This window comes from Varanus komodoensis, unplaced genomic scaffold, assembly GCF_004798865.1.
Source record: "Varanus komodoensis strain SLA01 unplaced genomic scaffold, ASM479886v1 scaffold14_1, whole genome shotgun sequence".
NCBI classification, from domain to species: Eukaryota; Metazoa; Chordata; class Lepidosauria; order Squamata; family Varanidae; genus Varanus; species Varanus komodoensis.
In genome coordinates this window covers 6,850,923-6,876,107 of record NW_025335438.1, presented here as the reverse complement: position 1 = coordinate 6,876,107, position 25,185 = coordinate 6,850,923, and the positions used below count along the sequence as shown (strand labels likewise).

Sequence of the window (25,185 nt, the reverse complement as noted above, 5' to 3'; positions counted from 1 at the left end):
AAGGAAGCATGCTCAGAAAGTGGGATGGGGCCTGTATCAGTTACTGGCTTGGCCTAATAGAGACCCATGATAGTCACATCATTTTTTTTTTTAAAGACCATAGGCTCCCTTGACTCAGATTGTCCATGCTTGACAGACAGACATTAGGCAAGGAGCTGAATTCACTGAGGACCTCCTTTTACCAGAATTTTTCAAAAAACATGTAAGTGTTGGTTTTCCAGAAATGGTAGTGCAAGTAGAAGAAGAGATACCCTGGAATGAAAGAATTACATATATGCTGTTGTCAGTCGAAAACCAAATTGTTGACAAGCCCTGTGCCTGCTCTTGCCTGCCACCTGTACTCACTTTCGCTTTAAGCTATCCTGTGTCTTTAACATTTAACTTAATTCAGTGGGCTAGTGTCAGCCACTGGGGTTTAAATAAACCATGATTACTTGTCCCTTGTTTTAATCCAGATTATTTGAGGATTGGACAATACTGCAGTGTAAACCATTCTAATCAGAACAGATTAAGTTTACTTATTATATTTATAACCTACCTTTTTCCCTTCAAGGAACTCAAGGTGGCTTAACACAATTCTCCTTTCAGTCTGATCCTTCCAACAACAATCCTGCGAGGTAGGTTGGGCTGAGAGTCTGTGACTGGCTCGTTGTCACATAGTGAGCTCCATGGATGAGTGGAGGCAAGAACTCAGACCACCTGACTCCCAGCCCTGCACTCTTAACCACTACACCACTGGCTCTACTGTGCACCTCCACCTCAACTGTGAAACAGCCTCTGAAGAGATATCAGGTGAACTTAGTTTCATGAACTTCAGTGTTTCTCAGTAATTTTTCATTTTCAGGCATTATTCTGTTATGCTTATTCTATTATTAAGCAGAAAAAAGTAAATTCACAAAGACAAAGTGCACTGTCTGGTCTCTTTGCATGCCTCTGTCACCCTGCACTCACAGAAAGCAGTGTGCTAAAGAAAAGAGCCCTTCTTCCATGGCTGCTTTCACAGATGATTTTGAACACTGATTGTTCAGCATGCTCCCTCTCCTTGTGTCTTCAGCCTGCCTAGGGCACATCCTATGGGAATGCATTCTGAGGTCAGGGCTAGAACGGCAACCACAAAGCATGCCCTCCCGGCTGTGGTTCTTGCCATGCTGGCTGTGGCTCCAAGCTTACAAGACTGACCTCAGAGTGGGTGTTTAGGAGGGGGCATTCCAGGGGATGGGGAGGCTGGGAGTAAGGCTCAGGCAGGATACATTGTGTCCTGGCAGCATCTAAGCCTTGCATTCTCACAAGCAGGTGCAAAACAGACAGCTGAAATTGGCTGTCATAAAAGTTTTTGAGGGTGGGAGAGGTGCTGAGGAAATCCTTGCTTCAGCAATCCTCTCCTCCTCCACCAGATGCCTGTGTAATCTTGCCAGTTTAAAGTAGGCACATTGAGTGGCACTCTTCCTTTAATACACCCTGAAAAGGGTTTAAGGGCCAAAAGTTTATATTTATATAAATATATAAATAAATGACACATTTGTGTTGAAGCTATTCACATTAGTGTATCTGTGGTTCTCGCTTGCTTAATTCATATATAACTTGATCCATTCAGCATTAAGTTGAATGGATAAAGACAGAAGTCCCATTTTTCAAGCACAAGATAGGGTTGGTTCACACAACTAGTTGAGAGATCACATGATGAGAAGTCAAGTCTTACCATCACCATTACTGAGCCCACCATTTTGTTCACTGCTGGCAAGTGGATCTGTAGTCAGACTTGTGATCGAGTGGCTAAATGCCTCCTTATCTGAAGGCTGAAAAGCAAAATGCATGGATTAACGTATCACTTGGAACAGGTAAGGGCATGGTTTATTATGCAGGAATAACAGTTATGAAATGAGACCTACTTTTCAGCATTGGCCTATGCCTATTAAGTACATTTCATTTTAGACTTGCTAATTGTTTATACTCCAAACATTCCACATTCCACAGACCAGTTTTTCATCTATTGAAATAAGGCAGATGTGCTTCTAACATGTCTGTATGTGAGTGAAATTAATGCATATATTCAGAACAAAGATATGTGATAAAGAAAACAGCAGTTCAGAAGATTAAACAACAGGCTTTCTTGCTGGATGCTAACATTGTTCTCTTGATCAATTTAAAGGAAGTTAAATAAACATTCTTTTTTCATAGGCACTTTTCTTTCATACCACAGTACTAGAAAAGGAAACAAATACTTCAAACAAGAGAACTGCATTAAAGTATGGGAAATAGGTACCCTGAGTAATAGCTGGATTCTGTGGATTAAATGGGGGTCAAGGTCTATTCTTTGTAACAGTGGTCTCTAGAGTGCCTGGTGTGTTGCCACCCTATGAAAAATAATGGATATGCAAAATCCTGCATTTTGGCTCTGAACACATGTCCAAAATGTATGAATGCAATCCTACTGTCCCTGGGAGGATATTCAAGGGGTCACAGTATTGTTTGGAGTTCTCCTCCTGAGGTTGTAGACACTGCTGCTGCTATCTTCTTCCCTGGCCCTCTAGCAGACCCCATGGAGAACTGGACCACGGGGTCCAGTTCACCTGCTCTCTGAGGTTCCAAATGTGGCCTTTGAGGGAAGGAAGTTTCACAGAGGAGAAGGCTATCAATAGGTATTAATCTTGCTGGCTATATGGTGATTCTAGCATCAGAGACAGAGGCACGCATAGACTGAAGAGTGCTGTCACAACCAGGTCCTGCTTGTGGGTTTCCCATGGTTAGCTGCCTGGCCACTGTATGAACAGAATGGATCCTTGGGTTGAAGGGTGGTTCTTATGAAAAGGGTGCATCCTAGTGAGAGGGGAGGGGAGGGGAAATCCTATAACCTCTGCAGCCCCTATCAATGCACCCTTTCTAAATGGGCTTTAAAATGTTTAGAAGGTAGGCAAAGAGGCAAAAATGTCCTCTGTTGCTTTGCCTGTCTGCTGGCAGCAGCCTGGCAGGATATTCAGTCACCTCCAGTATCAGAGGTTTCCTTCTTAAGGAACCGTTCTCTTAATCTCATTCACAGCGCTGCATCAAGCTGGAATTGTCCAGCTCTTTTGACATGGCTAGACTACTGATATCAGAAATGGACTTAGGTAAAACCATGGTCTGCCTCCACTAAGGGGCAGTCTTTCCTGCTCTCAGATTATCAGAAGTGGGTGACACTTTTTAAAAATTATTATTCCTAGCAATATCTAATCTATCTGTTTTGGAACCTTTCTCTTCAACAGATCTATAGTTACTCTGAAACTCAGGAATCAACTCAAGTACACAACATGTAACTATCAAACTAATTGCATGTTAGATTCTACCTCCCACCCAAAAGAGAAAAAGTGTGTGAGTGTTCTCTTGTTCTTCACTTTTCCTTTCTCTCCCTGCCTATCCTCAATTTCTTTTTACATTTGGCTGCAGTGTCTTAAAACAATTTCTAAAACATCCTCTAATATCCAGGGCTAAACAACTGCAAAGTTGCACCTTGTATTTTAAGGACATGCCTCAAGATTTTATTAAATGATATTACTTTCAGGCTTTATGGCAAGAAAATGCAAATCTCCCCTTTTTACTTTAGAGGGTCTTCTACAAAGAGTCTCAAACCCTCTCCAGTGTGCTTGACAGACCAGGTGTTCAGGTCACAATTAGCCTGCAGGAGCTTGTTTGAGGGCTCCTTGCAAAGCAGGGTCAGCCAGTAGGGAGAGTCATCCACTTTCCCAAATGTGCAAACAGCTGCCTTCTATATCCACTAGAAGAAGATAAATATTAAAGTTCTCAATAAGGCAAATGCTACATTTTGTAGGTTCTGTTAGGTGCATTAAATTTTGTTATGGTGTTTTAAAAGGTTTTTATACATTGGTTTTGTATCAATGTTTAAATGAGGCTACATGGAACTAGTTAATTAAAAAAGAAATAATCTTGCATGATGTTGAAGTCTGTAACCCCTCATTTCAGAGGGAAATCATACTTGGATCACACTCTGCCAACAATATGCAATTACAGTCTGCACTACCAATACATTATAATGTACACACACACTGGTCAGAGATGTGCAAGCTGCTTAGTGTACAGGTTGGATATACTATTGACTAAAGAAGTGCTTCTGTTTAGCCATTAACTAAATAGGCAATCATGGAAGAGTCAGTTACCTTCTCTGTGAAATAGTACCACTGTCATTTATTAAATTCCTGACAGGATTAATACAAATGAATTCTTAGCTCTGAAGTTCATGGCATGCATGCACATGTGAAAACACATTGTGTAATAGTTAAAACCACCATATGTTCATATTTTCCCTTATATGAGGCTCTGAACTATATAAAGAAGGCACTTGAAAATAAGTGTTTTTTTACCACATTCATCAGATTTTCATGGTCCCCATTCAGCTGCTTGGGTCTCTTCTCCCTTTAATGCAAATAATATTTAGGTATATTGTTAAAAGAATCCTAATATGTCTAAAATTCAGCTTACAGCAAGCACTGTTTCATAATATTATTTCCAGTCCAACTGAAATCCCATTGATATCAACCGGGCATAATTACTCATTAGTAATTTCTCCTATTGACTTGAAATGGGCTTAAGTATGACTGAATTTAGATTGATTGGGGCTGTTAAGACTTTTAGCTTCCTAGACTAAACATATTTCATCTTTTGGTTTTAATATTGGTTGTTTCAAAAAATGAGAAAAACAGAAAAAAATGGCATACAAAATGTAAAATAAAAAATCAGCTGAAAACAGTTACAAGAGAATACAACTGCCATTAAAATCCCATCACATGCCATCAATTGCCCAAGTCTACAGGAGGATCATAACCCAGCACCAGAAAATGACATTGTTGGTGTGAGGTGGAATTCTCTGATGTTCTACAATCGGGGGGCCACCACTGAGAAGGCCTTGTCTCAATCATTCAAGCTTCCCATGGAGGAGGTACCTGGAGGAAGGCATCCATGGACAGTAATAATGCAAGTGGAGGTTTTTACTGGGAGAAGTGCTCTGTCAGGTGTTGTGGTCAAATAATTCAGATAAGAGTTATATGTTCAGACCTCCTTCTTTCAATCTGTGTCCCACATTTAGTGGCTCTTCAAAGGCAGCCTCACGCAGAGTGCATTACAGTAATATAATTTGGAGTCTACCAGACAATAGACTCCTGAAGCCAGGTCATTCCTGGTCAGGTAGCAACGTAGCTAGGCCTCCAGCTTAAGCTGTTAGAAAGTATACTCCGTGCCACTAAATCCACAGAAGCCTCAATTGGCAATGATGGATCCAGGAGAATTCTCAAGCATTGAACATGCTCTTTCAGGGGGAATGCAACCCCATCCAGAACAGGTTACACTCAGTCAAATGTACCACCCACTAATAGCATCTCAGGCATGTCTGAGATGAGTTTCAGTTCAATAGCCCTCATCCAGTCCATTGGAACACCAAGGCATTGACTTGGTACATCAATCACCTATTGAAAATGAAAAGGAGAAAGAGCTGCATGTCATCAGCACACTGATGGCCATGTATTCCCAAACTCCAGAAGACCCTACTCAGGTTTCATGGAGTTATTAAGGACCATGAGGTACAAAACCATGTGGAACATTTTTCTAGAAGGTCCATGTCCCAGCAATTTCCCCCAAGCACCACCTTCTGGAGTTGATCCTCCAAGAGGGAATGTAAGCATTGCAACATAGTACCTCCCACTTCCAATTCATACAGTTGTTCCAGAAGGCTATCATAGTATCAGAAAGTCACATTCCTCCATTCTTTGTTCTGAGGTAGTGTTATAGGACAACCAAGGCAGTTTCTGTGGCAAATCTCAGCCTGTAGTCTAACTAAAAATATGGATTGATTTACCAAATGATTCAAGCACCTAGTGAGCCATTTGCACATATTTAGAGGGAATTTTGCATCTGACAGATTTATTAATGTATTCCAGCCTGGACTGCAGCAGGCTTTTTAAAGTATTCCAAAAGAAAAGCAGCTATGGTTCAGCTGCAGCCAGTGCTCCTTTTAGCTTTTCTTAGACAGCAATAGGAGGATGAAGAAGACCAAAAAAGCATGCCCACTGCTCACATTCTTTATGCATGCCTACAGTAAATATAATGGGATAGTAGTGAACTTTCTCATTTGGAATATATAAAGAATATATATAATCCATATGGCAAGTGATCATTTTGAACAATAGCATTCAATTATCATCTGAAGAAGTTCAGTTGTCTGAAAATGTTTATAATGCTTCTAGCCACACCTTTGTAAAAACATTTTCCCCAGGATCTTAAAGGCTAAGAAAGTACATGCAAAAATAATCTTTGGGATTTCCTTCCTTCCTCCTTCCTTCCTTCAGATATTTAACAGCTGCCCATCCTTTTGGAACTAAATCCTTTGTAGAATGTATTCTGTAACTGAACAGTGCTTACAAATAGATAACAACGCAAACACTTAGTGTTTGTTTCAAATTATCCATTGATCTTGGCATTTTGATACATGTTCAGCATATTGCACATTTTACTAACATAGTAAATGTCCCCCAGATGATTTTGCTTTTTAACAGAAAACAAACAGACCTGAGCCTCGACCTGAGGAATGGGGTCTCATTAGTGGGAAAGTTAGGCATTTTGGGGAACGTTGGGCATGGCTACATGTGAAGAGTGGTCTGGTCCTGAGACCAGAGATACGAGGGGTGTTCAATGTATTCTCGGTATCAGCATGAAGAACAAAGAATAATAAATTGAAATAATTTTTATTTTTCAATGTAATCCCCCATAACTTCAATACACTTATTACATCTAGAAATTAACTTTTCAATTCCCTGTAAAAAATACCCTTCCTTCTTATCTAAAAAATGTGCGTTAATTGCCACCTTGAGCTCTTCATCATCAGAAAATCGCTTTCCACGAAGATCTTTGTTTAAATTCGGGAATAGGTAGTAGTCACTGGGGGCCAGGTCTGGGCTATAGGGTGGCTGGTTTATTTCTTTGAAACCACAGTCTCGCACAGCAGCTTTCGAAACACGCACCATGTGAACGGGCGCGTTGTCGTGAAGAAGCAACACACCTGCGGTCAGTTTTCCACACCTTTTTTCTTTAATTGCTTCTTTTATATTATGCAGAGTGGTTGTGTAAGATGCTGCATTTATGGTTTCACCTTTTTTCGTGTACTCGATCAATAAAATTCCCTTTGAGTCCCAAAACACTGTGACCATGGTTTTTCCGGCCGATGGAGTGACTTTCTTTGGAGGGTCAGCACCTTTTTTTATGCCACTGCATGGACTCCTGCTTACTTTCAGGGTCATAGTGACAAAGCCAAGTTTCATCTCCAGTAACAATCCAGTCAAAAATACTCGATGGATCTTCACCACAGAGCTCTAAAAATTCCCTACAGCGCTCAACTCGCACTTGTTTCTGAGGAGCCATGAGCATTCGCAGCACCCATCTTGCATAGACCTTTGAAAGGTTAAGATGGTCATGAAGAATAGTAAATATGGTACCAATGGATAGGTTTGTTATTTCTGCTAACATTTTGATTTTTATTCGGGCATCTTCCAATACAAGTTTCTCAATTTTTTTCACATTTTCTTTTGTAGTGGCAGTAACCGGCCCACCCGAGTGAGGGTTGTCTTCAGTGCTTTCTCTGCCCCTTTTAAATTCACTTGACCACTTTTGAACAGTAGATAATGAAGGTGCAGAGTCCTGGTAAGCAGCCACCATCTCTTCGTGAATGATTTTTTGACTTTTTCCTTATTTTGTAAGGAAATTAATCACAGCGCGGTGCTCGATTTTCTTCAACATTGTTGTGTCAGTCATCATGGTCGTCTTTCACTGAGGATTACTAGGGTCTAACTAATGATCACACTTATTTGAATTTTTGCATGTATACCCTCAGATAGTGTCATTAGCTAAAGAAATAATTAAATTACCCACATCAATAGCAAATCAACCTGATACTGAGAATACATTGAACACCCCTCATAAATACTTCAGATGGTGCCCATCAGTTGCTAAAATACCTTTGCAACTCTAATGTTGTGGAATATTATACAAATAACACAAGCCGCTGCAGTCATATGGGGACATTGCATTTCTTTATATGAAAATTTCTGAAACAGAATATTTACATTTCACTATCCTACTGAACTCTGTGGCAAATCCCACATTAACTTAGCTGTACTTCTAAAAACATATTTCACTGAAAGCAGTATAATTATGCCATTTAAAATTCATGATACTGTCCATGCAATACACAATATGATTCATGTTTGTAGTTGCTAATTTGCTCCCAGAAGCTTTTCTGACAAAGCATCTGTGTTTTAATGTCATCAATGATTATATCAACAGCATATGTGAAACTATTCCAAGAATGAAGGGATTTGGTTTAATTGCATTTCTGGGCAAGTACCTGCTACAGAAATATCCTTATGCAACATCCAGCCTAGTAACATGTTAAATTATTAAAGTATGATTGCCAGATAATGTCTAGCAATAGGATTTGCATAGCTTGTCCCAGCAGACTAATTGATATAAAAAAAATCTTCATGTTCTCCTCTTAGGGACTTCAGGGATATTTACTCAGAACAAGTTTAACTACCTGGTTCCTAGGTTTTTTTCAATTTACTCTTTTATATGAACAAAAAAAAGAGCAAATCTACTTATTTTAAGGATGGATATATTTAGGTTTTGTTGTTCAGCTAATTAGCAATGCACTACATTAAGTATTACATATTGATCAACATGCACTACATGAAGATTACATATACAGGGTGATTGATTAATATTAATTCCAGTTAAACTCAAAGTGTAGATTAAAACTGAACTTGATCTCATACATCTCTATGTGAAAATCTTTCCTTGATTTTCAAAGCCCTTTTCAACCTCATCAAGGGTGCACATGTCTGTACTCCAGCTGGGGGCCCACACCCTAGCAGAGGCCTTTTGACAAAGACCCCAAGAATTGCTCCTTTCCCCCTTCATCGTTGCAGGCTGTAATTTCACCGGGCTTTTGCTTTGACAATGGTGGTGGAGCTGACTCCACCGCCTACTTGCTCTCTCAGGTGCAAAGAAGGATATGGTAGCAATGATGAGCAAGAGGATGTGGAAGATCAACAGCAGCCTGTAACCACAGCTTGAGATTGGCTTGTTCAAGGGCCTTTGAAATCTGGCTCAGATTCTGCCTACAAAAATGAAATCTAATGTGGAACGTGCATTAGTATTAGCATTATTATAATCCCACTATAATTATGCTGAAATAAGCTTCAGCTATGTGGTTGCTGTTTGACCTATCTGAAGCAGGGAGATCTAGTCTATAAAAGCAGCAAAATGGTAAGAGAGCTGGGGTAAGAATTCTGAAGTAGTAAAATAGTACCACTTCAGACGGTACATGAGGGAACTACAGTGGTATCTTGGCTCACGGACACCTTGGTTCACAAACAAATCGGGTCACAAACAAAAATTTCATTAAAATTTTGACTTGGGTCACAAACTCTGCATTGGGTGGCAACCAAGATCGCAGCCATCTCCCCCCCCCCCCCGAGTGGGGAGATGGCCACGATCGCAGTTGCTTTCGTGCAGGGAAGGCGTGCATGATCACAGGCGTGCTCCTGCAGGAAAGACGGGTGCAGTCTCGGCCATCTCCCCTGCGGCTGTGCTGTGCCAGTCTTTCCTGCAGCAGTGCGCCCGTGATCACACATGTCTTCCCTGCATGAATGGAACTGCGATGGTGGCCATCTCCCCACTTGGGGGTGGGCGGAGGTGGCCATGATCACTGTTGCTTTCGTGCAGGGAGCAGGGAAGGTGTGTGTGATCACAGGTGTACTCCTTCAGGAAAGACGGGCGCAATCTCGGCCATCCCCCCCGCCAACCAGCACGATCGCACCCATCTCTCCCTCCCCCAGTGCGCCCTGTTCGCGCCTGTCTCTCCCTTCCCCAGCGCACCCCCGTTTGTGCCTGTCTCTTCCTCCCCCAGTGCGCCGGCAATCGCGCCCTTCTTCCCCCCCCTATCCCTCAGGGCACCGGGATGACAGGTGTGTGCCGGATGGACGCCTGCAGGGATGACAGGTGTGATCTCGGAGATGGCTGCACTTGTGCTCGGGGTGGGGTGGGGTGGGGTGGGGAGATGGCTGCAATCTTTGTTCTTGTCACTTTGCTTCACATTTTTCTGATTTAAAAAATGATTACAGAACGGATTAACATTATTTACATTGAACTGTATGGGGAAATTTAACTTGGTTCATGACCAATTTGGTTACAACCAGAATCCTGGAATGGATTAAGTTCGTGAGCCAAGGTAGCACTGTATATTTTTGAATCTGCTCCATGTAAATAATTTTCTGCACAAAACAAACAAAATAAAACCTAAACACAAGAAGGAGCAGACTGTGTCAGAAATGTCCTCCCTGATGTGCTGGTATGTCTTCCACTTATTTATTTATTTACTAACTTGGAAGAACATGTAAAAAACCCCTCTCCCTGCAACCTGAAGTGGTACACTCTGGCTCAACTTCTTGCAACCTGGTGTCTGTTGGACTTGCATTACCATCACCCCCACCCACCTCAGAAGTCTTCCACCTGATGCTGCTGCATCACTTGCATCACTTCCTGCTGCAGCAGGATCAGTAGAAACCAACAGGAGACGCGGCGGATTATCAGCCCGATGCAGAAAGGCCTAGTGTTCACATGTCTTCATATACACAGTCTCCAAGACACACGGGCAACTGAATTCTTTAAAGCATTTGAACGCTTTCAGGTGAGCAGGATTTTTGTTTGAAGAGTCTCCCCTTGCCAGCAATAAGAATAGGCAGGCTCACCCTATTATCTCTTGAAGAGTTTCAGCAGGGCACAGTAGATACCCCAGAAAAGCTTGGAGAGTTGCTGTTCCACAGTGCGGGGCTTAGGAGGGTCAAACCACATCCCTCCCTGTGCCCTTGTTGCACCCTTATTGGCTAAGACCTTACCTCTCACAGCTGGAGCAGAGGAACATAAGAAAAGTGAAGAACAGCAGCATTGTCATGGCTGCCAAGCCTCCCCATATGATGACATGAAGCATCCCAGCGCTTAGGAAACCACCATCAGGGCCCATGTTATAAGGAGAAGGTGCTGTTCTTGGTGTTGTGCTGCTAGGCACGGAGGCAATTGGTCCCTTCAAGGCTCTGGCATTTGCACTGAAAAGAGTTTCTCTGTAAAGAAAAGGAAGGGCAAGAGACATTAAAATGAAGTTCAGTTGACAGGCTGTTTAATGGTGAGAACAGAGCTTTTAATTCTGCTTTAATATATTTAACATTAATGTTAACATTTAACATTAATGCACTGCAAATCCTCACTGGAAAATGGAGCTCAATTTTAAATTCAGATCCAATCTAATCAAAGACAGGTGCCATGATGAATCAAAAGCAAATTGTGGATTCTTTGTGGCTGGACAGCAATGTCCTTATGCTCAGAGGCACCCACTATTAGCACACCACTGTTCTTTCGCCATGCCCTACAATGGCAACAGAAGAGCTTTGCTGGGTTGGACCAAGAGTCCATTCTTTTCACACAGTGGCCAAACAGCTGCCCACAGGAAATCCAGAAGTAGGGTGCACGTGGGCATTCTGCCTCTGATACTGGAAGTAGCGCAGAGCCATCAGGAGCAGGAGCCATTGACTGCCTGGGTCTCCAGGAAGTTATCCCTCCCCCTTTAAGGCTATCACTATATCTTGTGAAAGTAAATTGGATAATTTGACTATGAACAGTGTGAAGAAGTACTTCCTTTTATTTGGACTGGATCTTTCACTGATCAACTTACATCAGGTATTATCTCCCAGACTGTACAAGCTAGGGATGACTGAGGCTGACAGAGATTCGCTCAGAGAAGATCCTCACGTGAGCAAGCTTGGGAGCTGGCTTGGGAAAAGGTGATAATTATACAGGGCTGGATCCAGGCTAACTGACTTTCACTTAGCTTCTAAGAAATCGGTAACCTGAGTCACATGGAATGATAAACCAGAGTACAGCTTGAGTACAGGTTGTTGTTGAATCGTGGATTGCTACTACTTATGAACACTGCACTATGGCCTAGCTTTGGGTTAACATGCAGGTAATTCAGCAAATACATTCCATTTTGTCATACTGTCCTTCATCAGCCAGCCTGAACATCTGTTTTTTAAAAAAATACATTAGTAAAAATAACCGTAGAAAGAAATCATGAAATATAGAGAGCAATGTGGTTTTAAAAAATAAGTATATTTTTCTGAAATATCTAAACTTTCAAAAATGAACTTGTTCCATGGATAATTAATGCAAAATCACTTGAGACAGGCAAAAATTATGTCTCATTCTGGATGACATACTCATTTTTCCCCTTTCATATTTTTATCCATTAGTTAAAAAAAAAAAAAACCTTCCCCAAGAATATATGCCTTTTGCCCATTTCCACAATCCTGGTCATATTCCATAACTTATGGGATGGGTGTGGTCTTAGGTGCTTAGTACTTAGGTTCCATTGACATCACTGTAAAAAATTAACATCAACAACTTACGTGCTGCAAGTTTGGTTCGTACATAATGACAAACCACAGTATGCTCTGAATATGGGTGGTTATTGAGTCATGGTTTTGCCTCATGTACAAACCCTGCACTATGGTTTGACTATGGGTTATTAACCACAAATAATCCAGGAACAAACCCCATGATTTTATGGGTTGTGAACTCTGGATTATTCATGGTTCATAACTTTTGGATATTAATATTAGTGCTGAAGCAATCTGATATTGTCAAATAATTTTCATGAGTAAAAATGGTACAGTTTTGAAATAAATGTTGTAAAATGCCAATGCAATATGATCTCTTCCAAAGAACTTTGATGCATATCGTAAGTATATACACACTGTTACATTACTACAGAAGTGGTTAAACGATACACAGTGAATTTGAATTGAGTTTTTCATGCTATGTGCCCTTGGCCATGCCCATGTCTATGTGCTGAGATCCCTCAGGGGACAGATGCATAGATCTACATGCATAGAGCACAAAAAGAGCTGGAATCCTACTAGCTCCTAGATGAACCTTTTCAGGTAGCTTACCTCCCTGAAGATGTCCATGCTCAGTATGTGGACACTAGGAATCAGAGAGCTGTATGATCTTGGAAGCAGAGCCAACACCTCTTTAATCATGTGGAAGTCCTGCCAATACGTGAAGGGAACTTTACAACCCAATATAATTGACTTTTTAATCTTTAAACTGGAACTCTCTAATATTCCGAGATCAAACAACTTGGGAAAACATGAATATAAATAGGAATGATTTTATATTACTAAAACTAGGCTGGATATTTTTAATTGACATTAAGCTCATGAAGAAATGGGGGTATTTGATTTTAGAACAAGATTCCTCCATAATTTCGCTAAGCTCAGGCATTCAGAACCTTGAGTATTTCAGCTCTCACAGCTGCAAAACAGACCAAATACATACAGTGCTTGTATTAAGTGCTTGACTTAAACATTTGTTCCAGCCTTGGGCACAAGGTGGCAACATTATACTACTGTTGTCTCTCTACTGAAGAGCAACAATATTTTTGTATACTGCAAATACATGGTATATTTACACCTGTGATTAATATTTCATAGACATTTTGTGTGATTTAATTATAGGTCATTCAGGTTAACGGTACAAACTAAGCTCTGACCACTTTCACAGTTCTATGTTCTTCCTGCATTAATGTGCACATGTGCCCAAATTACACAAAAGCAACTCAAAAGTGTGTTTCTACAAGAGACTTTTTGTTTGCTCCTTTCCTAAGGTTTCTGCTTCTTGATACTTCATTGGATTACAGTCAAATCCTTTACATGATTCTTTCTCTGCCTTTCTATATGTTTTATTGTACAAACATTTATTTTCTACCATAGCTTTAACTATTTAATTTTATCCTTCATTTTATGCTGTATTTTTTGTCTTTAAATTATGTATTGCCCAGACAGCTTTGGCTATTAGGTGATATAAAAAAATGTAATGAATGCATGGATGAATGAAACAATTAGCTGGCACTGTGGTATAGCAAAATTGTACAAATACACTAAGGTTTCATGTTCCCATTCATGGACACTGCAAATTTTCCTCATTCAACACACACACACACACAAATGATTGCAAAACATGGAAGAGGCCCTATGAACTACCATGTTTAAGGAATCATGAGCTCACAATAAACACCTCATGTAAAAAAGGCAGTTTTCACATGTAAGAACAGACCCAAGGCCATTTCTAATGTTGCAGAATGGCAAACCTGGGTTTCCCTTCAAACCATTTTCAGTCTGTGATTTTAATCTGTCCTTGATGCTCTGCATTTTTTCAGTAAATGAAATATATTTCCAGAAGCAATTTTTTACAGTTTGCCAAAAAGTTCACACTGAGAATGAATAAAAACAAACTTCCAATTGAACTTCCCTTTGAATGCCAGAAGAAGGGCATAGGGATTGCATTGCCCGGATTCCTCTCTCCCTCTTTTTTGTAGACTCTAGGCTAGCAAGAAGTCACTGATAAGATTTTTGAGATTTGCAGAATACACACTAAGTGCACTCCAGCAGACTGCTTGTTAGCAGAATATACAAATATATACTAAGCAACTGAAATTTGTGAGTACAATTACTTGTTTCTCTTGCTATTTTGAGTCATGCTGACAATCGTTGATAGCAGCAAAGAGGCCAGTTACCAGTCATTAGATTTCCTACAGTGAACTCTTTCTGATTTACTGGTCTTGGGAGACAGTCTTGCTTCTCTTTCTCTCTGGTCAAAAATATGGAACTATTCACTGCAAAATAATAATGCTAAAAAAGGCATCAGCTAAATCTGTGCAAAGAAAGGCTCCATTATGAAGCCACAGATACGTATAAAGAGCATGAGAGTGTAAGAGCAGTTATTGAGAAGTATTCTTATAAAAAGCTTGCATGAATTCATCATAGATACTGACATACTGACATTGTCATTGCTCAGTTTAAAACAAAGGATATGGTATGGTTATTCCTCTTCCTTTTTTTTTAAATAGTCCATACCCTGGCTACACAGTTTGCACCTTTTCCTGAGGCTTGGAGTGTTTTGGGAAGTGCAAAAGTGCATTTTTGATGGGTAATGGGGGAGGGATGATGAACTGTGATATATGCAGCCATATGTCCTAGTCCAAAAAATCCCACATTGCCTGTCAAAAGTGTTTTAAAGGGGACCCAGAGGAGACTTAGGAAGGAAAGAAGGACAGATCAAATTCTGCTTCTCCTGTATGTTGAAAGTAAGATCTAAAATTTTATCCTCACCTTTCTCTTATTTCAAATCCTTTGGCTGGAAAGGCAAGTGATTTAACTCCATTTTGTGTGTGAAAATTTTCATGGATGGTAAGTCTACCAGTAGCTACTAGTCATGATGGCTATATATTACCGCCACTATGTAGTTTGCCTCTGTATTTCAATTGCATGGAGAACACAAGTGAAATGGTACCAGTGCATTCAGGGATGGCTTGTTTTTATCTTTTTCATTTATTTAGATTCATATCCTGCCCTTTTTCCTGTAAGAAACTTTTCCCATGTTTGGTATGGTGGGAACAGAAGGCTTGACTAAACAAAACTTTGTTTTGATCTCACCCAGCTCTTCTTATATTCTCAGCCACTCAGAAAAAGAAGAAATTCAGCAGTATACAGTTTGCACTACACACATCTTACAAACATGATTGCAGAGCCATCATAAAAGTATGCATAAATAGTAATAAAGGTGATGTATTGTTTCCTATAGGCTTCACTAACCACTTAACAAATGTCTATAGTGTAGCATTCAGAGACTGCGACCTTACTGAATAACTGACCACAGCATATATTATTGCCTAATTCTGGCATATCATTGTCTCTTGACCATGCCCTGATTCAGAGGAATAATTATAGTGTTTCTGCAGTCAGGGCTTATTGAAACAAACCTCCTCGCTTCAATTGCAACAGCTCTATGTTTCCCCAAATTTAACACACTACCAAGATCAAAATTGTAATGTCCATACCCTCCCTCAGGAGTGTGGATCCTGCTTGAAAGACACAAGTGCTGCAGTGAGAAAAAAAAGTGCTAGGGGTTGGCTATGAAAAAAAGCTGCATCTCAGAGTTCAGTGACCTCACTTCCCATAAAAGTGCAAAAATTTAAAGCATTTTCCCCTCACTTGCACACTCTCTGGGTCAAAGAGTATGATACTGCTTTTGAGCTAATTGTATGTGAAGCAAAGACTTTAGACAACACTGAATAAATACTCTGTCCATTAAATCTGGGTTTTTCCCAGTTGTGATACCACAAATTTTTGACAGTTGACAATTCCAGCAGAGGCTCAGATAATTTAATATTTAAAAAAATATTGTTTGCAAAAGACCACTGCTTTACATGATGTTAGCAAAGTAATCAAAGTCATTCAAAAGCATTTTAAACTTTGACATAATTTTTCACAACACCACTAGAAACACTGTATTATATTACCAGAATCTTATTGCTACCAGTAGCTAAATGTATAAATCTTATTCATTGAAAAGTATTTCCATGGTAAGACAGAAACATTCTTAACTTTGGTTCCTCATCTAATGCAGTCAATTCACAGATGCTTTTTAAATGCATAGCTATTCCATTCCACTGCCTTTACTGTATTTTAATGGAACAGTAAATAAAACACGAACTGAATTCTGCCTCAAACTTAATTTTCCAGACTTGCCAACCATCCTCCGGCACAAGGGGAAATGCAACATTGCAAACTCTGTCTAAGATGCTTAACCAATGAGAACTATCTATATCTTAAGAGAATTATCTGGAAGCTATATGTTTTCTTTCTTTTTAATATTGCAGAACATATACAACAAAATCTAGTGATCTGCAACTTAATACAATTCTAGAAATCTTCACAACAAAGGAGCTTTTCCCCCAAAGCAAATGGGTTGCTTCACTCAATTGGGACATGGGAGGGAAAAAAACTTCCTATAAGATTTTACATAGCATAGCAAAACCATACAGTTTTTTGAAGTTTTTTTATGTAACAGTTTTTAAATATAACATGTCGTTTATAATTCTGGTGAACTCTAATGGCAGCTACACAAACACACAGCCCCATTCTATTATTTTTAATTGGAACCAGAAATTGCATGAATGGAGCTGCCTTAAGACTTCTTTTCCAATAAGATCTCTTGACAGAAGTGTATTTCACCCAATAAGATATCACACAGAGCTGATATTCAAGGTCACAGGTTCCTACATCTTCAACACTACCATCTTTTCAGTGTCTTTATCTTGCTCTTAGGCATTTGAAGGAATATGCTGACCTTTGTATTATAAGTATTATAAGTGGCTGCTTTGATATTTCGATGGAAATTATTTATAACTATTTTATTTTTTGCATGTTTTATTAATTTTGTTGCAAATCAATGTGGTCTTTTTACAGATAAAGGTAACATTGACTGGGGTGGGGTGGGGCACAGGAGTATTTGGAGCCCCAGGTCTGAGATTCCTATGATATCCGAGTGGGGACTCCAAAGCTTAGTTCCTTACCCACTCTGCCCCATCACAGCTAATACAGAAACAGCACCAATGTCTGTATATCTAAGATGGAAATTGGCCTTTGAGAGAGGGAAAGGGACATTCCCAGAGGCACGAAGGAGGGGAGTCTGGGCAGGACAGCTTACACTGTATCCAAGCAGTACTCCAACATCCTTCCTTTGTCTGGTGTACTTCATGCAGAAGGCTGTAAATGCGATCTAGATGAAATGCAGAACACAAGGTAGCGAAGATTGACTCCACTATGCTTCAACACTGCGCACTGGTTGCTTGAAGACTCTGAGTTCAGAGGCTTAATGTGTATCTAGGGTGACAGTGATTGGATCCCAACAGAAGAAATTCAATAGATGATGATGATGATGATGATGATGAGGAGGAGGAGGAGGAGGAGGAGGAGAATTATCATTATCTTACAAGAAAGGTCTGATTCTGCAAGGTCTCTAATTCTGTTTTGTGAAAACAGGTTTCGACATTATACTGATTACATTTTTATCTCATCTTTCTTTAAGGAATGAAGGGAAGAAAACAAGGTTCTTCTTATCTTCACAACATCCCTTTAAAGTATGTGAGGCTTAGAAAGAATAACTGCTCCAAGGTCCCCTGAGTTTGGAACCATGAAACTTACAAAAAAAGTAATCTTCTATCTATTAAAAATGAATGCATACTTGGACAAGGACACGGAAGCAGAACTACTCATCATTTTACAAGTGACATTTCAGTATTGTCTTGAGAGCTAAAATATCCCCTAGTCTGATTTTATTAGTTTTCATGGCCGTGTTTACCTCAAGGTACCTTTGTACTACATTTAAAAGGTAAAGGTAAAGGTTTCCCCTTGACGTTACGTCCAGTCATGCCTGACTCTAGGGGGTGGTGCTCATCTCTATTTCCTAGCTGAGGGAGCCAGCGTTTGTCCGCAGACAGTCTCCATGGTCATGTGGCCGGCATGACTAAACACCGAAATGTACGGAACGCTGTTACCTGCCCACCGAAGTGGTACCTTTTAATCTACTTGCATTTGCATGCTTTCGAACTGCAAGGTTGGCAGGAGCTGGGAGAGAGCAACAGGAACTCACTCCGTTGTGCAGATTTGAACCAGTGACCTTTTGATCAACCAGCCCAGCAGCACAGCAGTTTAAACCACTGTGCCACCTGCAGTCCCTGTACTACATTTACTCCTCTAGTAATATTTTATTGGATGGCGAACTTGCTTTGCTGTTGTGAATTCAGCTCTCTAAAGCAGCCCACAGCTTGAGCAGTATTTCAAAGATGTGCAAGGCTGGATTGCTAGCTGCTTCCACTGCTGTGAGGCACGTGAATTGTTCATTCGGTGCAAGGATATGGCACCTCACACCAATACATATACTCACATCTGTTCTGTCAGTTATGTAATGCTTCAAACTGTTTCAGTACAAATGCATGTCATGTGCCAAACAACAAGTATCATTATTTTGTGTAGGATGAATGCAAATGTGCCCTGTTAAACGGCTGGAAAGCCTGGCCATATTATTAGAGCAAACAATCTGCTATGCTCTTGCAGGACAGCCACTGTAAATGGGCAGCAAACAAAGGGGCAGGTTTACAAAGTTTAAGACAGAAAATTGCCTTTGCATTAACAGGCTTATGGCAAGGTTACTTATGGCACATTTGCCTTTAGGACTCAGCAGGCATATATTGCAGCATATTGTGTCAAGCCATCTGCTGAAGAGGCAGAATTGATCTCGTAGCCTGTGTGTCCTGCTTTGTATGCAGATTTACCCACTGTGACTAAACACAGACACAGAGATTATTAAAAGCAGTCACTTCTGTGATGGGGGGGGGCATTTCTTCTGAGAAAGAGAGAGAGAGAATGAGAGAGAGAGAGAGAAACTGAGCTCTGCCCTAAGTCATTTAAAAAATACATAGTTAGAAAAAATTGCCTTTTTTCTAAATCAGCTTGCAAATTTATACTTCAAACAACATTTACACGGTAATTATTATAATTGAGATGTCAAAAGCATTTTACATTTACATGATGATCTATAAATACTGACTAATTAAGGTTCACAGTAATTTTCCTGGGAGAATAAATGCACAACTATCTTTTAAGAATATGAAGAAAAAGGCTAAAGGGGACACCATGCTCGTTGAATACATGAATTCGGAGGGGTATAGATTTTTACTGCCACTGAAATGCCTATTTCAGTAGCATGTGACATGACAGGTACCCCAAACTGACCTTCTAATTTTTTTTATCCCCTTATATCCTGTATTTCTTCAGACCAGCCAAACCATGACTTTATGTTTTACCTTTTTTCCCAGTATGTATTTCAGAGTGTGCCAAACTCACAGTGCTGTTCTAGAGGGAGCAGGAGTGGCTTCAGCAGAGTAGTGGGAAATGATGTTGCAGTGATGAAATGGCCTTTCAGGGTTTTTTAAAGATAATATTTGCCAATGTTCACCTGCAGAGCTGCAAATCTGTGAATAACACAAGCCTTTCACCCTGCTTTAAGTGCTAGCTAAAACACACCGATATATGTGCTCTGAAATACATCACACTGTCATCAAGGACACTTACTTCTGCAAAAGTCAGCACAGGAAAGATGGGGTTGTTTTAGCTTTTGGGAAGGAGCTGTATTTTTTTTTAAAAAATCTGCTTTCCTTTATATCTTTGCACAATGAATGTGTGCATATGCTTAACTGATCTAAGAGAACAGAAACAAATGAAACTTGAAAGGGCCATTTCTCTGCAGATATCACCTTTCCAGCTCCTCCTACTTGTCCCACAATTGCATTTGTGTGTGCATGAGATCACATTTTCAACACAGTGGAAATTTTGCTTTATTCAGTAGCATGTGCCCCAACAGTGATAAATACTGTGGTCACATGCCTTGATACACAGTTCTAGTGAAGATTCAGCACAGGAGCTAGCTATTGCCTCTATACACTCTTTGGCATCTTAATCGAAATACCAAAACAAAAACAAACAAACAAACCCCCCCACCCCCCAAAAAACCCCTAACACTCATTTGCTCTTTCACAAATGAAAAATGCACGCTCTGGAATCTGCCCAAGCAAACAAGAGATTTTAGAGTTACCCTGTTTCAGTGACATACAGAACTGCAGAGCTTTGATTATAGCAAAGGTATTTTATTCTGTTCTAGACATGTTCATACAAGCTGCAGTAAGTGAACAGTTCCTCCACAAGAAAAGGTGTCCTCAACACAGTTCTTTTTCCTACCTGCTTCCTCTTCTAGATCCAAAGTTTCTCACTCAGTTCCATTACTCATACACACCTGAACTAGATTGCTCCATGATATATCATGGTGATGACAGCTCTGAGTTTGCCTCTCCTAGTCTGTCACCATCTGCTAATGATGGTGCAAAGAACCTGGCAGCTGGACTCAGGTTCTGTTCCAAGTACCAAGTGGGAAGGGATCTGTTTTCTGAGAATCCTTTTCCAAATGCCTGCTGCTTAGGAAGAGTCATGCTGTTTACTTTTTAGGGTTCAGATGTTCATCTACCTCATGTGACATGGCTATGACCATCCTTAGTCTGTTCCAGTCTCTGTTGCAGAATGCAGTAACTACAACCTAGATTCTGCCAAGAATCATGCTAGGTCAATGCTTCTGTGTTTCCTGGGCTCAACTTAAAATGAAGCAGGTGTGAAGGAAAATAACAGCACAAATCCATGTTTGGAAGAGTTTTCATTTGTTGCTAACTGGTAAGAAGCCTCTTAGATGACGAAGATGTGTACATGGATTAGATGCAGGTGAGAATTTGCATCATTAACAGAATTTGATTTTATTCTCTTTTTGGATCAAACCCTGAAAAGCATTCCCAACATTCCTAGTTCCAGAATTGTAGTTCCTAACATTGTAATCCTATGTGTGCCTGGAAATGAATTCCATTGAATTTAGTGGGGCTTACTTCTGAGTAAGCATTCTTAGGATTGCACAGTTTGCTGTGTATCCAATTAGCAGCTTTGCTAATTGTTATTCACCTTGATACATCTCCTTTCAACACTGACTGGTTTTTTGTCCTCATGTCTGTTTCAGATGGTCAGTGTTGTGCAGGCCTTGATGTTTGCTTGTTCTGCCAGACTTTTCAGGATATTTATTAGCAATCATTATATATCACTCATTTTAAGGTTGCTGCAATACATGGGCTTCCTCTGCAAGGAATTTGAAAACCAAACAAAGTTTACAGAATATGCAAGTAACTTCCTCTAAGGTAATAGCTACCTAGTTACCTGGCAACCATTTAATTCAGTGATGGGGATTCAGCTGCAAGGGCTGCATGCCATGCTGGTTTGGATGGTTGTAGTCAATCATCAGTCAGTCAGTCAGTCTGTCTGTCCACCCACCCATTCATCCCTTCATCCATCCCATACACAAGCAGAATGGAATCCTGCAAACAGACCTGAAGATTAGTTTAATGACTGATAATGAACACTTGTTCTCATAGGTTTCACATCGGTTTTCTCTGTAGCTATCCAGGAGAAACATCATTTGACTGTGGTGGTAGGAAGTTGTTCATGGATCATATTAGGCTATTGACATCTGTAGTTTGAAATTTCTGACAAGACCTCACCAAAGGCAGTTAAATTGTTCAGGAAGAGAATATGGACAGGCAAACAGAAAAGCCTTGAGCATTATCCACGTAATGTGCTTTTTAAGCCTCAGAACATGCCCATAAAAAACTAATTTCACAAATAGACTGAAATAGATGGCTTCTGTGGGATTTGAAATTGAGTATTCCAGTTCTGGCTTGCATTAGCAAAATTGTCAAATTAGTTAAAAACCTAGCACAAGCTACAAGATGTGATCCACATCATTTAGGATGCCTTTCTTCAGGAACAAAGACAGAAAACATCCTTTAAATATGCATATTTTAGAAAAAAACTCTTTTCATTCATAGCTTGGTTGCCAGTTATTCAAAATATTCTTAAAGCCCTGTCTAGACCTTCCATTACCATGTCTTGAGCCTCAGACATATATGAAATGGATTATGTATTTATATGAAGTCAAGCATCTAGCAGTATTCCTAAAACTGACAAAAGAAACAAGAAAATATCAGTGCATACTTGCTTATTGTCTGTCACTAAATTATGAAACGCTACTTAAATAGCTTGTAATCTAATACTGTAAACAGTCATATAGTTTGAAGTCTTACAGAAGCAACTATCTAAAAAAGATTGCCCCTGAGTTTCCATGTTTCCACCACAGCTTCTAATGAAACAACACAGGAATAAGAGGATTAAACTTTAAAGCCTCAGTTTGTGGCTTTAAATATTATTTTTAAATCTCACCAACTGTTCTGTTCCCTGACTTTGTAATTAAGTATATCCCCAAATGGAGGCCTGCTTAATGCAAAGTAGTTTACAATGTGACTTGTGTATTATATATAACTGTGTGCAACATGCAGGATAGCTTCACATCTGTTTGTGGTTATTTTGCCACTACTTCTCCCCTCCTCCACGCTTCCTGCTTTCTGTTGAATTGTTGCTTTGTTGAGACCATTTCTTTAAAATCGGAATTGAACGTTTTAAATTAATCTTCTTGAACTCACAGTCTAATCCACCCTGTACTTACTTACATTTAAGTGTCATGGTTGTAACATTTTAAACAATACAATATGTTAGTGTAATTTATAGACGAAAAACAATCTCCCTGTGCCACAAACAAGCTACTTATTTTCTGATCTAAGGACTGACTACACCTCATCATTCTACTGTATATACAGGGCTTGCATTTATGTGCAATGCATATATGTAAAATGTATCTTAAGCTATGACAGATGCAGCATGTAGCTATTTCTTATATTCATGCAACTCTTTTTGTAAGTCATAATTGCTTTGGTCTGCATCACTTGTTAACCCTTTTTCACTAATAGTTACATGAACAATGAGTGTCATGCCTGTGACTACATATTAGAGAAAATGAAGAATTTTCATATGGACTAGAAAAATTCCTGTGTGAACCAATTCTTAAATAAGAAGAAAAGCAGAACCAGGGAAACTGAGCCACTCTGTGTTGCCTAAAAGACTTCCATTCCCACCCAGCAAGGCATTCCTCAGTAACTCATTTTTGAAGCACAAGTAGTTGATGCAGCATGGAAAAGCAGCTGATGCAATATGGAGGACAGCAACACTGTGAGCATTCAACCCAGTGGTCCAATGTTCTTACATGCCATAGAAGTGATTATGTGCATTACTTCTTTGCATCATCTTTCCAATGGGCACCCAATTGGAAAAGTCTTTCTGGCTTACTATAAGATACACTGAATGGATTTTCATACAGCTAATCACAGCATTTTTAAGAGGAAATGAAAGTTTAACATTTGTTTTGTGAACATGATGAATGCTGGTAACGGCCCTGAAATTTTCTCTCTGAAACCTGATAACTGTTCTGGAGATTAGTGTAATACAGGTGGGACCATGTTCTTTTTCAAGGTTCCAACTTGTTCAGGCACCTATCAGGATGCTGAGCATCTGGCTTACTGAGGATCCATGGCTGGTGTGAATGTGCAGAACAGCAGCAAAGGGGGGAAATTCTAGCAAGGAGTAGCTACTTCACTGTAACTCTGCTGAGTTTCACAGTGGTGGGGTCAGTGGAGCAAGACCCACCAGAGAGAACTTTTGTTCTCACTCCAGTTCAACCTGAAGTCCCTAAAAACAAACATCATACTTTAGAATTGCTGACTTCACTACACAACTACTCTAAGTAGCAAATTGTATTGCAGTGGCAGAAATAATCACCAGTTAACTGAGTCTAGAAGGACTTTTACCTTCATACTAGTTGGCAAAGATAGTGCAGGACTTTTTGTCTCTCCAATGATTTTGGGCTGCCTGTTTTCCACGGTGGGGATTCCCATAAGGGGTCTTGGGACATGGCACCATCCAGCCTGAAGGCTGCAAGCTGGCTGTGTCCAGAGTGCTGGAAAAGCTTTCACATTAGCAGTCTGCACTGCAGTGAGCCTCTGGCTCTACCATCCAGCGCCAATGGTCCTGGCATGTGGGCAGGAAAGAGGAATCAGTTAGGCTGTCAAAATCCATGTCCTATGTTGTTGCCCAACCTTTTCAAGTGTAAGTCAGCAACTCTGTGGTCAATCCACTATTTCAGTACAGTCTCTGTGTCTGATTTGTTCCCTTCCTTTCATCACCAGTACCAGCTAAGCACTGCCTGTACAAACTTCATTCCAGTTCTTCTCTGTCCAGGTTTTCCATTCAAGCTAGCAATCCATGGTCAGTGGGCAGGCTGAGTTCTTACTGCACTATTTTCAGGTGTGTTTGTGTCCCCATTTGGAAGTTTTAACCCCCTGGTGGTTTTGTTTCGTTCTGTAGACTTTTGCAGATTCCCCCAGGCCTGGTGGGGCAAATTACATAGATATTTTGCTATTTAAGCTACCTAAAGATAGGCTCTCAGAGAACTGCTGTGTAATAAATAGTGAGTAGAACATAGATCCCTGCCCTTTTCGAACTTTGACTCCTAGGAGACCCTCCCAGACTGGCCAGTGTTCAGGAATGTTGGGAGTTGAATCCAAAACATCTGGATATCTACTTTATGTTCAGCCCTGGCTAAAGCATATCTACAGGACTTCAAAATACTTTAAAATTACAGAAGGTGCTATTTGTTACTAGATTTATACTATTTTACAATTTGAATTCTCTGAAACTACTATGAGGACTTCCATTA

General features: G+C 40.1%; 1 protein-coding gene across 1 annotated transcript in view; it reads right to left on the bottom strand.

Annotated features, from left to right (window-relative positions):
* Positions 1-25,185, bottom strand: part of PAG1 (phosphoprotein membrane anchor with glycosphingolipid microdomains 1) — a 43,644-nt gene that overhangs the window by 11,016 nt on the left and 7,443 nt on the right. Inside the window, exons 2-4 of the mRNA XM_044424505.1 lie at positions 10,935-11,156; positions 4,356-4,407; positions 1,700-1,796 (exon numbers count right to left, since the gene is read on the bottom strand). Coding sequence (XP_044280440.1) covers positions 1,700-1,796; positions 4,356-4,407; positions 10,935-11,059 — 274 coding nt within the window. The 5' untranslated portion in view covers positions 11,060-11,156. The remainder of the gene's footprint in view (positions 1-1,699; positions 1,797-4,355; positions 4,408-10,934; positions 11,157-25,185) is intronic.